The sequence below is a fragment of the Desmodus rotundus genome, chromosome 5 (assembly GCF_022682495.2).
Source record: "Desmodus rotundus isolate HL8 chromosome 5, HLdesRot8A.1, whole genome shotgun sequence".
NCBI classification, from domain to species: domain Eukaryota; kingdom Metazoa; phylum Chordata; class Mammalia; order Chiroptera; family Phyllostomidae; genus Desmodus; species Desmodus rotundus.
In genome coordinates, this window is record NC_071391.1 from 2,752,509 (window position 1) to 2,771,147 (window position 18,639).

Consider the following 18,639-nt stretch of genomic DNA (forward strand, 5'->3'; position numbering starts at 1 on the left):
CTCCTTTTGTAAGGTCTCCGTGGCCATCGACGGACACCAAGTCCAAGGGGCACCTGCTTGGCTCAGACGTGGAGGAACGGAGGAAGCAGGTGAAGGCATCTGCCGCCAAAGACGTAGGCGAACACTTCAGCTTTCAGAAAGGGCCGGCGGCTCGTCAATGGCACCACAGTGGTGTAGAGGGACACCCAGGTCAGCGGGACAGAGGGAGAGCCCAGAAATAACCTTCGTGTGTACGGGAAAACGGCCTGCGACAAGGGGGCCGGGACCGTTCAGCAGGGAAAGGACAGTCTTGTCAGCAAACGGGCGACCCAGACGTCCACAGGCCAACGGGTGACGCTGGGCCCTGACCTCACCCCGCGTGTGAAAGTCCACTCCTAATGGATCCGTGGGACTCGAAACTACAAAATGCCAACAAGAAAACATTAGGGAAAACCTTCACGCCATAGGATTTGCAGACGATTTCTCAAATACGGCAGCGAAACGCAGGCAGCAAAAACAAAACCGCACCATGTAGGACGACGTCGAACCTCTGTGCGTCGGAGGGAACCATCAGCAGAGAGAAAGTACTTGCAGCCCACTCACGTGATACGCAAGGGCTCGATATGCAGATTACATTTCAAAACCTCCTACCACTCAAAAGCGAAAATCCAAAGAATCGGATTCTTCACAAAGCGGGCAAAGCCCTTGAACAGACATCTCTCCCAAGAAGATACTCAAATGCCAGCAAGCAAATGAAAGATGCTCAGTATCAGCCGTCACCAGGGAAACGCAAATCAAAGCCACACGAGAGATCGCCTCTCACGCATCGCCGTGGCTACAGTGAAAAGACCAGAAAACAGCCGTGTCGGCGAGGACATGGGGCGGCTGGGACCTTGGGCGCTGCTGCTGGGACAGTAACGTGGGGTAGCCACTGGGGAAGGCGGTATGGAGGCTGCTCAAAAACTTAAACGGAGAGCCACTGTACCAGCCAGTGATCCCACGGATGGGTATATACCCAAAAAACCGATAGCGGAGTCCCAAAGACAGCTTTGCACACCTGAACTCATTGTGGCATCATTCACGGTAGCCAGGAAGGAAGTGGACGCCACCCATGCGGCTCTCCACAGATGAATGGATAAAGAACACACGGCCTGTCCACCCAATGGACTATCACTCAGCCTTAACACGGGAGGGCGTTCTGACCCCTGTTACAGTGTGGGGGGGCCTAGAGGACAGTGTGCTGAGTGAATAAGCCAAACGCAGGAGGACCGACCCCGCACGAACCCCCTCGCAGGAGGACCTGAAGTGGACAAACTGTTGAAACGAAGAGAAGAGTAGCGCTGGAGCTGGGGGTGGGCGTGGGGGGAGAGGGGCTGTTTCGGGGGGGGAACAGAGTGTCAGTTTTGCAAGGGGCGAACGTTCCAGAGACCCCTGCACCACGGCCTGTGGGCGGCTCGCAGGACCCGCGAGCACCCGGCAACGGTCCAGACGGCACAGGTGAGGTTATGTGTGTTTTACCACAATAAAAAGAGAGAGCTCCAGGCTCTTTGGAGGGTCACAGTTTGTTGGAAAGGATGGTGCATGGGGGTGGGGACAGGGAGCTGAGCTGAGCGGGGCTGGTGGGGAGCCAGAAGCATGCTGGGTCGAATTCTGAGGCTGTGCCTGGGCTTAGCAAGTCCACTGAACAGAGCTGGGGTCAGAAGAGGTTTGAGAGAACCCGGGAAGACAGAGGCAGGCAGGAAGAAGGCCCGGGGGTAAGATGTGTGGGTAGGAGGGGAGAGCAAGCTCAGTGACACGTGCTCAGCTGGGAGAAAGTAAGGGTGTCGGCTTGGACACAAACCCCTGGAGCACCTGTACGTGCCGGGCTAGGTGCACAGGTGGCAGGTGAGCCTGCGGGTAGAGATGGCATGGCTCAGGGGACAGGTGGACCAGGTTAGGGGCCGGGGCTTGTCTCCATGGACACGTAGTCTCGAAAGCACCTTTGGCTTCTTCTTTGGCAGCAGGGGCAGCCGAGAACCACTGCAGATGCCCCACCAAAGTTTGTTGCAGGTTCGCATGTGGGCTTCAACGGCCGAGGGGTCAGGGGGCTCGGGGGGCCTGGCACGGGGAGGGGTCCGCTCCGGGGTGGCCGGGAGCCTCGGAGGCCTGTGCTCCACGACCCCACATCGACACAAACTGGTTTACAGACAGAAAAGTGCAAAGGGATTTGTCACTTATCTGCAACTGCTTCCCATTTTTTAGAAAAAGGATTGCTTTCAGTTAAAAGAGAAATGACCCGAACTTGGTGGCCCCCTCAGGTAACTGTCGTCAAAAAGGATCAAAGCGCAGGATGGGACGGGGGCTGCCTCTGAACGAGGCCCCCCGAGCTCCCCATGGAGCGCAGACGGACACGCCCCTGACAGGCGCAGCCCGCCCCTGCCCTGTTACTCACGGGAACTTTCCAGTTTGAATTCTTTGGAGCTGGTGAACACCTCTGATTGGTCAACGGACTTGTGAATCGTGCACAGGAAGTAAAAAGGGGAGGGGGGGAGGGAGCCACGGCTTTATTTATAGAAACTTCATTTTTGCTATTTATCAAAAAATAAACACAACCCACCTCACACTAAAAATACGCATGTGAAGATCAACAGTGAGGCCGTGTTTGGCTGGCTGCGTGGGGGAGTGGGGGTTTTGAACCCAAGGACGTTCTCACAGACGTCCCTAGCATAACCCGTGACCGTCTGCCACCAGGCCTTTGTTTCCGCGAACACGCGAAGCTCCTTCCTGACCCGACACGGCTGAGAAAAGCCTCCTGCTCCGATCCATCAGCGTGAGCTGTGTGGCCTTGGCCTGCCTACTCAACCTCTCTGAACCACAGCTGCTGTGTAGAACGAGGGCACTGACAGGTGCCCGTCAGGAGGGCTGTGTGGAGTAAACGAGGAAATAAACCTGTAATAAAGTTCTGGACTCGGACGAGATGCTCCGTAACCAATAGCAACAATCATAGAGCACCGTGGCGGGAATTTCTGTCACCAGCTCTAACCCCCCAAGTGGAGGGCTAGTCACAGACGCGCTGGTAGGGTCAGCCTCACGTGGGACCCCACGGGCAACCTCTCCCCATGGCACTGAAAGACAGTTTGCTGAGTCTAAAGAAGCTGGGGCAGGCCCATTGCTCCGTGGTGACTTTTAAAGGCAGAGCAACGGAACCCTGGCTGGAGAGGCTCAGGGGGCTGGGCATCGTCCCACACAGTGAAAGGTCACAGGTTCAATTCCCGGTCAGGACACAAACCTGGGTTTCGGGCCAGGCCCCCGGTGGGGTGTGTGCGAGAGGCAACTGACTGACATTTCTCTCTCACATCGATGTTTCTCTCCTTCTCTCTCCCTCCCTTCCCCTCTCTCTAAAAAATAAGTAAAAATTAAAAAAAAAAAAAAAGACAGAGCGAGAGAGGAGCCCGTGGTTACAGGCCCTGAGAACAGAGGGTGCTGCACAGCGTCCCACATGTCACAGTCCCCCTGCTCTCTGCGACGGGGGGAGGGGGGCCTGGAGCGCTGCCGTGTGTGTGGTCCCACTGCTTCGGGGACGTGGACCCTGAGCTAGCCGCCTCCTGACGCGTGACCTCGGCTGTTTCCTCCTGATCTTTCCTCCTCTGTGAGTGGGGCAGGAACAGCACCCGCCCCATCAGGCTCCGTGCCTGACAAGTGATGAGATGGCCCCGGCAAATCGTCTGGGGTGGGGTCACACACACGACTCCCTGACAGCCTGAGTATCAATGGTGACGGCCCTTTAGAATCTGTCCTTCTCTCTCTCCACTTAAATGTCTGTGTTACTCACCACCGTGAACCCCACAACTGGCGCCAGCAAATCAGACACTCAACAAATATCTGGCCAGCAAGGCGGGGACACGCCCTGCCCTCACAGAGATGGAGCCAGCAAGGCGGGGGGGGGGGGGGGGGGGTCACACCGTGTGAGCACCCAGGCTGGGGGGGACCGCGGGGGGGCCCTGATGAGCTCCAGGGGGTGGGAGGTGCTAGGAGGAGAATGACTCCTTGTGGGGTGTCCACGGGTGGTGCTCACCCCTCACTGCGAGCGCTTAGGCTGTTCCCAACCTCTCAGTGTTCATGAGGAACATTCATTGTCTACCTCCTGCTCAATCAGTTCTTAGGGTGTTTCTAGAATTGCAGGGATGGGACGATGCTTAAATATCTGGTTGACTCACTTCCTCATCCATCCGTCATCCATCCATCCAGACTTCCATCTACCCACCCTCCCATTCATCCACTCATCTACCCATCCATCCACTCATCTGTCCAAACTTCCATCCATCCATCAACCATCCAACTATCCATCTACCCACCCACCCATCCATCCCTCCAAACTTCCACCCACCCATCCACCCACCCACCCATCCATCCATCCCTCCAGACTTCCATCCACCCATCCACCCACCCACCCATCCATCCATCCAAACATCCACCCACCCACTACTTCCTAAGCCCCCACCACATACGAAGCTCTGAAAGAAGGGGAGAGGGCCCAGCTGACCAATGCCCTCCCAGCATGTGGCAAGCTCCCTGACCCCTGGAGAAGGCCATGGAAGGAAGGCTTTGCATACCAGAGCAGCGGCACAGAGTAGGTTCACAAGGCCTGCGGGGAACGCACGGTCACACACCGCCAAGCTGCCCTACAAGGCCAGGACCGTGTCGGAGCCGAGCGGTGTGGGAAGGAGCTTGTTTTCCGCAGGCTACTGACCAACCAGCAGGCCATTGATCGACGTGGCCGGCGTGGAGGGCGCGCAGGGTAGCGCGGGCGCGGCCCTGTTCATTTCTCTGGCTCCCAGCACAGCTGTCACTTCTAGACATTCAGCCTTTCTAGGGGCGAGTCACCTATGGTGGCCTTGTGCCAAGTTTCCTCCCGGTGTGTTGGTCTATTTTTGTTCGATTAATCCATAGATACTTCTATTTTAGAGTGACACAGCTCAGTACTCAGCAAATACTCCCAGCTTATTTTTCTTTACATTTGTTTATAGTCATGTTTTCCTTAATCTGTAAAAGTGAAAACCTTTTTCCTTTAGAATTTTTGGGTTTAGTGTTGTGCACGGAAAATCTGTCCCCAAGGTCACATACACGTCAATCCGCTTTTCTTCCAGGGTAACTGTGACATTTTTACACGGAGAACCTTCATGCATCTGAAATCCACCCCGGTGTACCGTGGGTTTCGGGGTCAGACGGGCATCCAGACTCTTTTCCTCAATGGCGGGCGGTTCTGCCCGACTGACGGAGCGCTCCGACTTCTCTCTGCCCTCACCTTCATCCAGGGTTCCTTTAACGCTGTTTTCTAATCTGTAGCTTCTAGTCAAATTTGCAAAAATTTAAAAAATATATTTATTTATTTTAGAGAGGGGGAGGGAGGAAGAGAGGGAGAGAAGCATCAATGTGTGGTTGCCTCTCACACACCCCCTACTGGGGACCTGGCCTGGAACCCAGGCACGTGAAACCCAGACTGGGAACCGAACTGGAGACCCTTTGGTTCACAGGCTGGTGTTCAGTCCACTGAGCCACAGCAGCCAGGGCTGAGAAGAGTTGAAACTCCCCTCCCCAAACCGAGCGCTTTACTGGGGTTGCATTTCATCCTTCGACTTTCCTGGGGGACCCATGTCTTCAAATAGTGACCTTCTCACTCATGCTGGGAGAGGGGGTGAGCCTCCATTTGTTTGAAATTTGGGGGCATCTTTTTCTTTTTGATTCCTAGGTAGAACCTGGCATTTTTGCTCATCTAGGTGTTCCATTTCTCTTAAGTTTATTCCTAGACTATTTCTATTTTTTTTTCCTGCCTTTGTGAACTGGATCTTCATCCACTTTAATTTCGACAGTTTCGAAAGCCCGTTCGGGCCACACGTGGCCGTGGGAGAGCCGCCACGAGCCTGCTTCCTCACCCCGGCCCCTGCGTGTCGGCAGATGTTCCCGATTTCTCAGGGAGGCCGTCGTGCCACCTGCTATCGGTGATCATTTTATTGACCTCTTTCACGAGCCGTCATTATTACCTGTCCAACAGCACATTCTAGAACTTTCTAGAACTGGTAACAGAGCTGATCACAGCCTCCTTGACATGTCCCCAATGTTAATGAGTCCACTTTTCCCTGTCACCATGCAGTGTGGTGGTGATGTCTCTTGGCTTGAAGTAGATACTTTAATTCTGGTACCAAGGTGTCCTTCTTGGGATTTTTTCTTTAAGAGTTCTGAGTGGAGACATTGAGTTCCAGTGAATGTCACAAAGGTCGCGAGTGTGGTGGTTTGCAGAGAGGCCCCCGTTCCCCCTGGCCGCCTGTGGCCGCACCCTTCCCCTGTCCCGCTGCACAGCTTCCAGTCCAGGCTGCTTCTGCACCTCCAGTTAGGCCGCCCGAGGGCTTGGTTTGCCCTGCATGTGCCCTCCTTCATCCTGGACCCTGGCTGTGCCCCGCACACTGCCTGGGCCAGGCTGCTGGAAGGGGAGACATGCCCCCCAACCCCCACCCCGTTGTCCCAGCCCACCGCCGGCTTGTCTACGACTCTGCCTGGCCACCCTCCACCAGCCAGCGCGGCTGAGCTGCCGCTGACTGAGGGTGCGGGAGAGAGTTCCGCAGGGCCTGCCCCCCGGCTGGCCCACAGCCCCAGGGCCGTGCGAAATGGTGGTTGTTTGATGCTGCCACGTTCCGGGGTATTTGTCACGTGGTGATAGGAAACTGTGTCGCGGCTTCTGCCTCTGACCTACTTAAGGAACTGATTTCCTGCCGCTCCTGGTGCTTGCGGGGCGTCCGCACGGGGCGCACCCCACCTCTCCGCCATCCCGCCGAGTCACCCAGTCCTCGGCAAGTGTGACCAGGCGCTCTGGCAGAACCGGCCGCCTGGGCCCTCATACAGTCTAAGGCTCACCCGTCAATGTGTTATTGCCCTCACCCTGCCCACAAATGACCCTACGACCAACCTGTGGCGGGGGCGGGGGTGAGTGTGGGTGGTCTCTGGATTTGCCCACGAGCCCGGGCTCCAGCTGTGCCCTGGCCAGGGAGCACGAGTGCAACGTCCCGCAGGGACAGGGGGCTGACGCCCAGGAAGTCAGGCCCCCCGGGCACAGGCCAACCAACCGAAGCCACGTTCTGCCTGGGCAGGGCCTGGGGACAGTTGGTTCCATCCCCTGGTTGGTCACAGAATCTAAGCCGAATGGAGCCCCCAGAATACCACAGTCCCTGCGCTTGGCATGGGTGGTTTTAAACGATGTCCCCAAGTTCTCTGAGATCCCTCTGTCCCGCAGTGGGGCCTGAGCTCCTCCCCTTGCGGGGGCTGGGCTTAGTGTCCGGCTTCTGAGTAAGTTAGTGGTGACAGTGGGACCCTGCGTGTCAGCGTCCTCCTCACTCTCCCAGGCCTCTGGTTCCAGGGGTGCCGGCCGCCCCACTGTGGGGACGGCCCCGCAGCCCTGTGCAGGGGGGCCCCCACACCACTCACCCAGGCTGACACCCTGACCACAGCTGGCCAGGCTGGCCCGGTGAGGCCAGTCCTGATCCTCCGGCCCACGGGGAGAAACGGAGGTTCATCTAAGCCACTAGGTTTTGAGGTGGTTTGTCAGGTGGTGCAAGACACCCAGGACGCCTTTTGTGGGGGCTCCGCATGGTAAGCCCGCCCGTATCAACACTCCCTTGTCTGTCCACTCGAGGGCCTGGCACAGTCCCCTCACCTCCTGCCGGCGTGGAATTCTTAGTTTACTGGCACTCGGCTCAGAGCGTAAGCTGATGGCGTGCTGGACAGGGAGCAGGCCTGGCTTTGCCAGACCGGTGGCAGCCACGGCAGGCAGGTGTCTGACCGCGGCCCTTCCACAGGACAAGCTCCTGGGTGCTGCCCAGCTTGTGTTCCAATGGCCCCAGCATGGCCTCTCATCCTTCTGCAGCGACTGGGGTGTGCTGAGCTCCACAGGTGTGGGCTGAGCGGGGGACACCCACGTGCCCACAGAGCCACGCCAATTCCACGCGGGCCTCGGGCTGCAAGGATGCTGTCCTCCTCCGGAGCTGCCTTTGGAGGCGCCGAGTGGGGGTGGCTTCTGGCACTGCTCCCCCCTCACTTCTTAAGACACGTCCCAGAAGTGCCACACGCACAGGTAAGTCCACAGCTTAACCCGCTTTGTAAACACACACCTATCCCAGCCCCACACGCCCCTTCCTTACCCCAGAGGGACGCCGTGGCCCAGGTTCCTGTCTCTGCATGCTACGGAAATGCAGCGCACACCCCGGCCCCTCTTCCTCACAACCTTTGTGATTCTCTCCCCACGTTGGGAGCTGTGGCGGATGATTCAGCCCCGTGGCTCTGGGACGAGCCATGGCGGGAAGGGGCCACGCACAGGTCCACCCTCATGTGCGTGGGCATTCCGGGAGCATCCAGGACAGGGCGCCTGGGAGCCACGCTGCTAGGAATGCCCACAGGTCTGTGGGTGAGCCAGTGTGTGATTCCAGTGGGGAATCTACCCGGAGTGGCTCCTCCGGGGCCCTGAGTCCACCCTGGCTCCGCGATCGCCAAAGCTGCCTCTCGGTTTTCCAGAGTGGTTTCACTCCGCACTTCCTGAGGGCCGGTAACGGGAGCCTTTTCACGTGCTTATCCGGGCCCTTCATTCAAAAGCCTTCCAACGACCTGACACGGTTTTTGCATTAATGGGAAGCCGGCTCTGGGGAACGCGCTGATAAGCGTCCCCTAGAAGCAGGTGACACGTTCCATTTTCTTCCTCAGCCTGGGGCACAAGCACACAAATGAAAGTTCCAGCTAATTATTGACAGAAAGGGGGTTATCAGACACTCCCCCCATCCCACGCTCTTTCTGCATAGCTCTGTGCCGGCTTTAATCTCCCCTTTAACAGGCAACCTCCCTTAGTTTCAGTTACAAAAGCCTTCCCCCAGGCAGTCCCCCGGGGGTTCTCGGTGCTCAGAACCTTTCAGAACGGGACAATGCGGGCCAGGCCTTGCCGAGGCTGCCTGGCTTCCCTGCCCCTTTCTCCTGGGGGAAACCCTCCGCTCTGTCATCAGACACTCCCAGGCCGTTCCTGGTGGACGTGGGACAGCCCTCTCCCTATCTCCACTTTCACTGCGGGGCGGCAGGGGCCCTGGCCCATAGCAGGGAAAAGCTGCGGGGAAGGTATTTCCTTCCTTTGGCAGATGTGTGCTGTGTGCCAGCCCTGTGCAGGGCGCTGAGGCTAGAGGGGGCAAAGCTGCGCCGTCCTTGACCACCTGGCGTTTACCTGGGGCGGGGGGTAAATTAGTACAGGATACAAAAGCCCAGTTATGTTCTCAGACACTGCTGGGGGGGGGCAGGGGGAGGGAGCAGTTTGGCTGTTTCTGAGATAGATAAACACACTTCTGTCTTCTGACTTGGGATTCCAGTTGTTGGCACTTTTCGGAAAAACAACAACCGGTGTCCGCCCTGGCCGGGGCGCTCAGCTGGCGGGAGCGTCAGCCCAGTGCCCCAAGGCTGTGGGTTCCATCCCCGGTGGGGAACACACGAGAGCCAAGGAATGCAAAACTCAGTGGACGGCACACCCACGCCTCTCCCCTCTCCAGTCAATCAGTAGAAACGATTCTTCAAACTCACGTCCAGTGAAAGCTCGGTGCCTCACAGCTTCCATCACGGCTCCAACGGGAAGCGAGTGGTCTTTTTGGAAAGAGAGAGACACACGGACTGCGGTGCACCCACGCCACAGGGCACACAGACTGTGGTCCATCCACACACGGGACCCGCTCAGCAATAACCCACTCCCGGGTGCACGAGACGCCGGGCCGAACACCGGAACTGGACACGGACCGGCCACATGGGAAGAGCTTACGTGTACGACGTCAGAACAGGCAGGACTGTTCCATGGTTTGTCCGTGGTTTGGGGGTGTGAGGGGAGGTGGGGACGGGCACGAGGCTGCTTTCTGGGGTGGTAGAAAGTTACGTCTCACTGGTGTGCGGGTGACACAGACGTGTGAATCTGTGTTACAACCGGCGGAGCCGAGCACTGAGGGGCCGGGCGCTTCACTGTCATCATGATCAGTTCTGGGAGAGGAGCGTGGCTGGCGGGCACTCCGGGCGGTCCGGGGGGCTGCCGTCTGGGGGTGAGCGCCGCCAGCTGTGGGCCTGGGCTCACTCCTGGCTTCTCTCTGGCTCTGTCCTCCACTTCACTCTGTCACCCCTCACCCTGATGTTCAGTTACGCTATTTTCTTACATGTTACCCACATGCATAAGTGCACTGTCCTCTGGGAGATGGGAGGACACAGCTGGGTATTACTTATTTATTTTTGTTTTTTTGAATTTAAATACATATTTATTTTATGTATTTTTAGAGAGAGGGGAAGGGAGAGAGAAAGGGAGAGAAACATCAATGTGTGGTTGCCTGTTGCACACCCCCTACTGGGGACCTGGCCCATTGCCCAGGCATGTGCCCTGACTGGGAATTGAACCGGCGACTCTCTGGTTTGTGGGCCAGCACTCAATCCACTGAGCCACACCAGCCAGGGCAGAAAGCTAGGTATTACTTTAAAACCAGAGTTCAGGGTAGAGTGTGAGGCAGCCTAGGTGTGCTCTGGGGCCCACACTTAAGCACGGCAGGTGGCCCCGTGCACTGCCCCTCCCAGGGAGCCTGGTCGGGGTGGTGAGCCCGCTGGTCCTCACTCAGGTCTCAGGCCTCATGCCTCTCAGCACGCAGGCATTGTCCACTCCCCGGGATGCCAGCCTTCCGGGAGCTTCACACACGTTCCGCACTAACTGCCCTCTAAAGCGGAGCTTCGGCTGTCATTCAGCGGGCGAGACAGGCGGCAGGGAACAGGTGGCACTGGACTGATCTTAAAGGCCGGTTTCCAGGGTGGCCTCCTGAAGGGGCTGTCATGGGGGGCCGACCTCACACACCGGCCTCCTCTCTAGATTAGGGAGGAGAGGAGACAGCACTGGGCTCAGAGTGAACCCACGTGAGCTCTAGTGCCATCTCTGCCACCACGCCACTGTGTGACCTCAGGGATAGCACTCAACCTCTGAGCCCCAGGTTCCGCCTGTTACCTGGGGGCTGGCCCTGGCTTTCTCAAATTCAGGGGTCTCTGGAAGAACGACGGGACCTTCATCAGCCCCTTCAATGGCAGAAAAGCACCTGTTCCGATGGATGTTTATGAAAATCATTGACAATGATTTGAAGAGCTCCCTTTGAAATAAAAGTTGGAGAGCCTGTGTGTGTCCATGAGGTGGTCACTTGAGGTCAAGACTTCCTTTATTGCTCAGCTGAACACTTCTAACCGGCCGGGAACGCTGGCCAAGTGAGAGTTTTACATTTGTATTCTTCGTCAGGGATTGTTTAATTTATGGCCGCACGGATGCTGACGTTACAATATTCGTTAAGGAAGAGCCCGCGTGTGGTGGTAACTCAGCACATCGGCCCAGGATGGCTTCATAAATTGATGGCTCCGATCTAAAACCTTCTATGGCCCATTAATACATCTGCAGAACTGCAAACGCCAGCGGTCCAAAGAGAGACAAGTAGCGCCTCGGCCAGGCGAGCGGGGCGGCCGTCACAGGACGAGCGGCACGGGGAGCGTGCGCCCTGATGCGCAGGGCCCCTCACCCCTGAGCTCCCCCCACACCCACAGCCCCAGGCTCATGGTGACAAAAAAGGTCCCGTTAAGGACATCCCACGAAAGCGCTGCAGGGCCCTCAAAACTGCCCAGGTCCTCAAGAACACGGGCCGTGAGAACCCGCCACGGCCCAGGGGCGCCACAGGAGACGGGCCACCGAGTGCAGTGTGGGTCCCCGAGCGGGTCCCGGGACGAAAGGACATTCGGGGAAAGCCAAGGAAATGTGTGTAGAGGATGGACTTTAGTTAGTGCGGACGTGTCCGTGCGGGCTCAGGGGTTGTGACCACGTCCGCCATGGATGTGCGGAGTCAGCGGCAGCGGAAACCTGCTGTGGGGTGTTTGGGAACTTTCTGTACCATCTTCACCATAATCCTGTAAACCCGGGACTGTTCTAACGGGAAAGGTTTATCTAAACAGAAACAGAGTAACGATGGTGACGGTCGCCCGGTTATTACCGGCGGGGAGGCGGGGAGCGTGCCCTGCTTGCCCTGCCGGGGCTCCTGGGGGAGGAGCTTGCGGGCGACAGCATGAACCGGGGGCAGCGGAGGCAGGCACGAGGCATGAAACGCAAAATGTAGAAAACCCACCAGCGGAATTTTAAAATAGATCATGTGAAGTGAGGGGAAGAAAATAGTTTGGAGCTGTTTTTTTAATGTGATAACGTGGCCCCCGAATCCATCATAGTGAAGACAAATTTCAATTCAATTAAGTAGAGAAAGATTATATATTACCCAAAATCATTACATAGAGATCCGCCCATCCACCCATCCATCCAGCCTTCTATGCGGCAAGTGGAATCTTGCAATACTACGCCAGTACCCAAGATGAAGGAGCTCTTACTTAAAACCGCGTCTTTCTCGCAGAGCACGCAACTGACATGCAGCCGCGGGTCAACTCCCAGAAGCCCTTCCAAGAACACCGAGAAAGGGTGTCCTGAGCCCCCGTGGGTGATGCTGAGCGAGAAGGGAATCTGAGAGGCAGGGAGCCCACCTGCAGGCCGGGGGAGGGGTGGGAGGGCACAGGGGGCCGGTGTGGAGGCACTGGTGAGGTGACAGGCACGGGGAGCAGTGGGCAGATTTGAGAAATGTGCAGGAACTGGCATCCCCCGGACCAGGCACAGGGCGGAATGTGGGGGCGCAGTGAGACTGGGGAGTAACCACAGCCCACAGCTTAGTGACTTCCGCAGACGTGGCGGCGGGCGGGATCTGGGGCGCCCCCCCCCCCCCGCCCCCGACACAGGGGACACGGCTGGGATTGGAAACGGAACACTCCCGACTCCAGCACGGGCCACCTCCAGAGTCCGCACACGCGGGAACCAGGCACCAGGGACCAGGGCCTGTGGGGGCCTCTCCCCGGCCCCCCTGCCGGCCGTTAGCGGCCCAGGAAACACAATGCAGTCACCACTCTGGGCAACTCGGCCTGCGCCCAGCAGCCCCCAGCAGCCCCCACCAGCAGCTCTGCTTCCACACAGACGGGAGTGCAGGCTTCTGCACTCAGGCGCCCTGTCGGCGGGTCGAAGCACCAGGACACACCCGAGGCCACGTGTGGGCGCGAGTCCTTCCAGCTGAGTGTGGAGGGGAGCACTAACCCTTGGGTGACAAGGGTGCTGTGCGCAGAGCACACCCAGCGGCCAACAGATGTGCGGCCTCAGCTCTGGCCTGTGGGCCGGGTGTGACGTCCGGACCTGGAGCTCTCCGGTTGTGTGCGGGGGCCCAGAGCCCAGCCCAGGCTCTGGGAAAGGCCCAGAGGGCAGCAGAGCGTCCCCCTGGCTGGGCTCCAGGCCCAGCATCTGCCAGGGCTCAGTGCTTGAAACCCGTCGCTTGTCCACCTAATGGCTCGCAAGCACCGTCGAGTGGGATTCCGAGGGCCGGGGGGCTTTCAGGACGTCATTAAACAGTGGAAAACCCTGGCCCCAGTGCCGGACTGGGGCTGAGGGCTGTGACTGACAAGTAGGGGGCCCACCCACCGGGCAGGGGTCTTCTGAGCCTCCTGGCTCCCTGCTCTTGGGCTACAGAGCAGCAGCGAGCCCCTCCCCCCGGACCGGACTTGGGGGGAGCAGCTGGGGAGGCAGCCGCTGAACTGGGGTGGACAAGGAGAGTGGGCTCTGGGGGAACCCAGTTCTCATCCTCATCTGAGTGTCTGCTGGTCTAAGTTTCAAGGTCCCCCTGGCACAGCCAGGCACGTCCCACCCACTCCTGATGATTGACAGGGAGTCCTGCTGTGAGTGTGGGCACCTTACTTGCTCTCTCTGTGCCTTGGCTTCCTCATCTGTCAAAAGGGGCTCATAATACTACCAACTGAACCAGTGAGTATTCAAGGGTGTGACATAAAGGGCTTGCCACAGTGCCATCCACACACCTACCCATTCATCCACCCATCCACCCATCCCTCCCTCCCTCCCTTCCTCCTTCCCCCCCTCCCCAGCTAGCCCGCACCCTCATGCCAGGCACTGTGCTCCGCCTGGAGAAATGAGTCCCTCAAGGCAGCCCTCTGAGATGGACGTGGTGAACAGAGGCCTGGCCTGCTGTGGGCTTTAAGGGAAGTGACCACTGAGCCCCCACGTCAGCAGCTGGGAGGGAAGCGGGGGGCTCTGTCAGGATGGACCCGGCCGCTGCACACAGGGCTTACTTAGCCAGAATCAGGAACTTTCCACAATGCAGATCACAGTGTAGCTCTACGTCGGCCGCAAACCCATGACAGCAAGAACTGTGGCCACCCTGTCTCTCCAGCTCCTGGCACTGTCACCGGCCCGAAGAAGGGGATGCCCCGCCATCTGTTCAAGCTGAGCCAGACCGGGCACCTCATGGCAGTGGGACGCGACAGTTTGCTCAGGGTGTCCCAGCCCAGAGGAGAGCGTGTTACGTGTGTGAACACAGCACAGGACACCACTGACAAAGTGCAAAGACACCCTGAAGGGGGCGGGGACATTCTTGCAAAGCATAGAACTGGCGAGGTTAATATCCCACATATATAAAGAGCTCCTACGATTCAACAACAAAAAGACAAACCACCCTTTAAAAACAGGCAAAGGAATGACGTCAACATGCAAAGAAGAGACACAAACAGCCGATAAGCATGTGCAAAACGGCTCCAAACCATCAGTCACCGGGCAAGTGTAAATCGAAACCACAACGAGGAGCCATCTCACACCGACCAGGAAGGCTACAATTAAGTAAGGACACAAAATAACAAGCGTGGGTTGGGATGTGGAGAAGCCTCGTGCCCACTGGAACTGGGGCTGTGGGAATGTCAAACGGCACAGCCGTGGCCTCGGTCTGACGATCGCTGAGAAAGATGGACATGCGCCCCGGCGAGCCCACTTCTGGGTGCCCTCCCGAAGGAGCTGAACCCAGGGGCTGGGACACCTGCGTGCGGATGTCCACCGCAGCACCAGGGACCTAACTCCCACATCCGCTGCCAGAAGAATGAATAAACCATACGCAGGCTCTGCATACACTGGAGTGTTATTCGGCCGTAAAAAGGGATGCAGCCCTGGCCGGGTGGCTAAGCGGGTTGGAGCACTGCCCCCGTAACCGAAAGGCTGCGGGTTTTGTTCCCAGTCAGGGCACACACCTGGGGTACAGTTCTCAGTGGGGGTATACAAAGGAGGCAACCGATCGGTGTTTCTCTCTAACGCTGATCTCTCTCTCTCAATGCATTCTCAGGTGAGGATTTAAAAAACCAAACAAACACAAAAAATCAGAAAGGCAACCCCTCCCCTCCCCCTACCCAAACACTTTTGTCCTGCGCGACCCAGACACCTCGGCACTGTCTCTGACGCCTCTCTTACCCCCAGGCCTCCCATCCAACACCTTCCAGCATGCACGACTCTGGCCTCCACCTTCCACACCCATGGGCGCAGCGTCTCACACCCGGACGTGGCCAGAGCCTCGGAGGCAGCTTCTGCCCTCGCTGTGCAGCCTGTTCTCTGCAGAGTGGCCAGAGGGGGTCGGCCCCAACCTGAGTCTGCTCCCGTCCACCCCTGCTCCAGGCCCTCCAGCGGCTCCGGCCTCACCCAGCCCAAGTCCCCACAGTGACTGGAGGCCCAGTCTGGTTGCCCCTCCTGCTCCTTTCCGCCCCACCTTCTCCCCAAACTGTCTCTGTGACCCCACCCCCGCCGGCATGTTTCAGGCACTCTGGGTAACGGGCTTTGCACCAGCTGTTCCCTCCACGCAGAATGCTGTTCCCCATCTTCCCCCAGGAGTGCATTGCCCAGCTGCCCCTCGGCCAGGGCATCCCTGGCCACCGTATCTACGATCGCCCCTGTTCCGGTTCCACTTTTCTTCGTGAGACACATCGCTAAGCCAGCAACTGAGATATTTAATTCAGTAGTTTTGATGATCAAGAAAGCATCCTGAGGACCAAGCCTTTGTCTGCTCTGTCCCTTGCAGTGTCCTAAGGCCCAAGGACCCAGGTTAGGCACCCAGCCAGCTGTCACTGCATGTGAAGCAGGCGAATGAAGGGTTCAGGAGAGCGAGCTCTCTTGTCCCCACCCAAGGGACAGAAGAGCAGCAGGACCAGGCTCCAGGTCCTGCCCTGGCCACTCGTCAGCTGTTTGACCTTGGGTAACCACATCACGCCTCGGTTTCCCCACCCCTAAATGGGGGGGAACAACAGGGTGTGCCATAGACAGTGTGTGAGGACCGCACTGATGTGGGTAGAGAGCCTCCACGCGCACACCCATCGAGCGAGCTCTCTGTGCCTCCCCCTGGCCCTTCCCCTTCTCCTTCCTCTTCGCCTCCCTCCCTCCCTCCAAGCCCAGGATGCCGTCAGTGCAGAGAGGCCCATGGGTCATCCCAACAGGGTTTTGTGGGATAAACAGGAGTGCGTTAGGCAGTGGTCCTCCACCTCCACCTCAGCCTACCTCCACCTGTCCCTACAGGAGGTACAGACTCCGGGCTTGTGAACCAACGGCTTCTCAATAAATAACAAGGGAGCTGGTGGAGGAGCCAGGATGCCAGGGGGTAGGGGTGACCATCGATTGCTCGGGGGAGTGCTGGTCCTAGGACTCGTCATGGAATGCCAGGTGTGACGCCACCTCTGGGTCTCACGGACACAGTTTATTTCAAGGAGGTCTCGTGAGACGGACGCTTTGGCCCGGCCTTCCTGGCTGGCTTCTCCAGCTACCCCTTTCCCTCCAGCGCCCCGCTCTCACCTCTGGCCAGCGGGACCCTCTCTCCCCCTCCTGTGCCCTTAATCTGATGAGTACACAGGGTCACTTCTAGAAAGGAGCCAAACTGGGCTGTTTACGAAACAGACATCAGGCCGAGTTTCTCCAAAACGAGAAAACGGGGGGTGGGTGGGGAGAGGGAGAAAGAATAATGAACGGGAGGGCTTCCCAGGCTAGAGCTGGCGGCCCCAGGGTGAGGTGGCACTGTGACAGAGGGGCATGGGGTCCCGACCTGGGCGCTCAGGAGGGAAGCACCCAGCAGGGCAGCTCAGCGGCTGGAGCGCGGCTGCAGCCCCTCGTCCCAGGCCTGCCCGCTCCCAGGTTTACTTAACAACCTCTGAACTGGGAGGGGGCAATTGTCCAGGAAGCATGGCTCGGGTCATTTATTTTAAAATTATTGGTATAAAAATATCCAGGGTCGTGATTTATGGGCAGGGAGAGGCCCAGGAAGCCAGGGAGTCCCCTCCCAGCTCGTCCCAGCCTCATTTATCACCCCCCCCATCCTGTTCATCTGCTGTTTCCATTATGACTTCAACTCATAGTAGTTACTTTAAATCGCAAACAAATCTCCAGAACAGCACGGAAATATTATGTGTATTAATAGCGCCTGTAAAAACATCCGAAATCCTTCCATCCACCCGGCGGTGGACGAAGCACGGCGGGGGGGTGCTCTCCAGGGACTGGGAAACCTCCAGGCGGCCCAGCAGTGGCCCTGGGGGGCACCACCACACAGCCCCCGCCCTGCCCAGCCCGCGGTCTGGCTGCCATCCGTCTGTTTGTGGGCGCCCCCAGTGACCTGGGACCGACAAAGTGCACTCCTCACCCAGGAGCAGCGCAGGGACGTCCTTGCCCGGGAGATGGCTCCCTGTCTCCCACCCCTTCTGCGCTCCTCAGTCCTTGGGAAGCCGCCGGCCCAGGGATGGGACCTTCGCTCCCCACCCCCAACCGCTTTCACGGCGCTCCTGGATACTCACGGGCTGCAGGGTCTTCCTTGGGGGACAGCCCCTCGAGGCTGATGTCACTCTCCAGCATGGCTGGGCTCACTGCCCGGCTCCGGCGCGCTCGGACCCCGGGTGCAGGAGTGGGGGTGACTAGTCTTTGGGGACCCCGAGGGCGCGCAGCTGGTGAGAGGACAGTCCCCCTCCTCTCCAGAGGCAGGACGCGAAGCCGCGCGCGCGCTGGAGCCAAACTTGGTCGCCCTGGCGCACCACGCCACTCCTCCCTCTCGGCTTTTTGGGCTGGGGGTCCCGGGCCAGCCTCCCGCCCCCGGGGGCCTACCTGCAGACGCCCTCGCCCCGCCCCGCCCCGCCCAGCGCAAATCGACTACCCCGCGGTCACCCAGACACCGGGCGAGCGCAGGGGACGCTGGAGACGAACAGCCTCTGCACTCGGTCGGCCGGTCCGGCCCGCCCCCCGCCTTCCCTCCGCGGGCGCGTCTCCACGGGCTCCGGACCGTCTTATCAGTCGCGGCGCCCAGGGGGCCCTGGGTGGCCAGGCGAGGAGTGCCCCTCAGCTAGGCCCCCAGGGAAGGGTGCTCCCTGGGGAAGTGGCGGGGGGTATCAACCCAGACCCTGAGAGGCACAGCGTGGGGAGATACTGTGGGTGATCCGTCTAGCGTCCGTGAGCGCACTCTGGCCCCCTCCCCCCGGCGGCGGGACCCTGATACCTCCCTCTCTCAACTTGTCAGGGAGGAGGCAGAGAAGCCCTTGCATAGCAAGGAGAACTAGAGGTCACAGGGCAAGTGCCAGCCTGAACTTGAACCCCAGCCTGGGAAGCTCTTGGAATCTGAGTAAGGAGAGAACTGCCCCCCAAACCGGAGAAAAATCCTGTTAGAGGAGGACTCCGGTTAAGTGACCACATCCTGCCCGAGCTCTGGGCCGCTGGGAGGTGCTACCGCCCAGCCC

General features: G+C 58.7%; 1 protein-coding gene across 1 annotated transcript in view; it reads right to left on the reverse strand.

Moving 5' to 3' along the window:
- The window catches only part of ANO1 (anoctamin 1), a 124,723-nt gene extending 106,741 nt beyond the window's left edge, over window positions 1-17,982 (reverse strand). Inside the window, exon 1 of the mRNA XM_053924546.2 lies at window positions 17,710-17,982. Within this exon, the coding sequence (XP_053780521.1) occupies window positions 17,710-17,767 (58 nt within the window). The 5' untranslated portion in view covers window positions 17,768-17,982. The remainder of the gene's footprint in view (window positions 1-17,709) is intronic.
- Window positions 17,983-18,639: the final 657 nt, after the last annotated feature.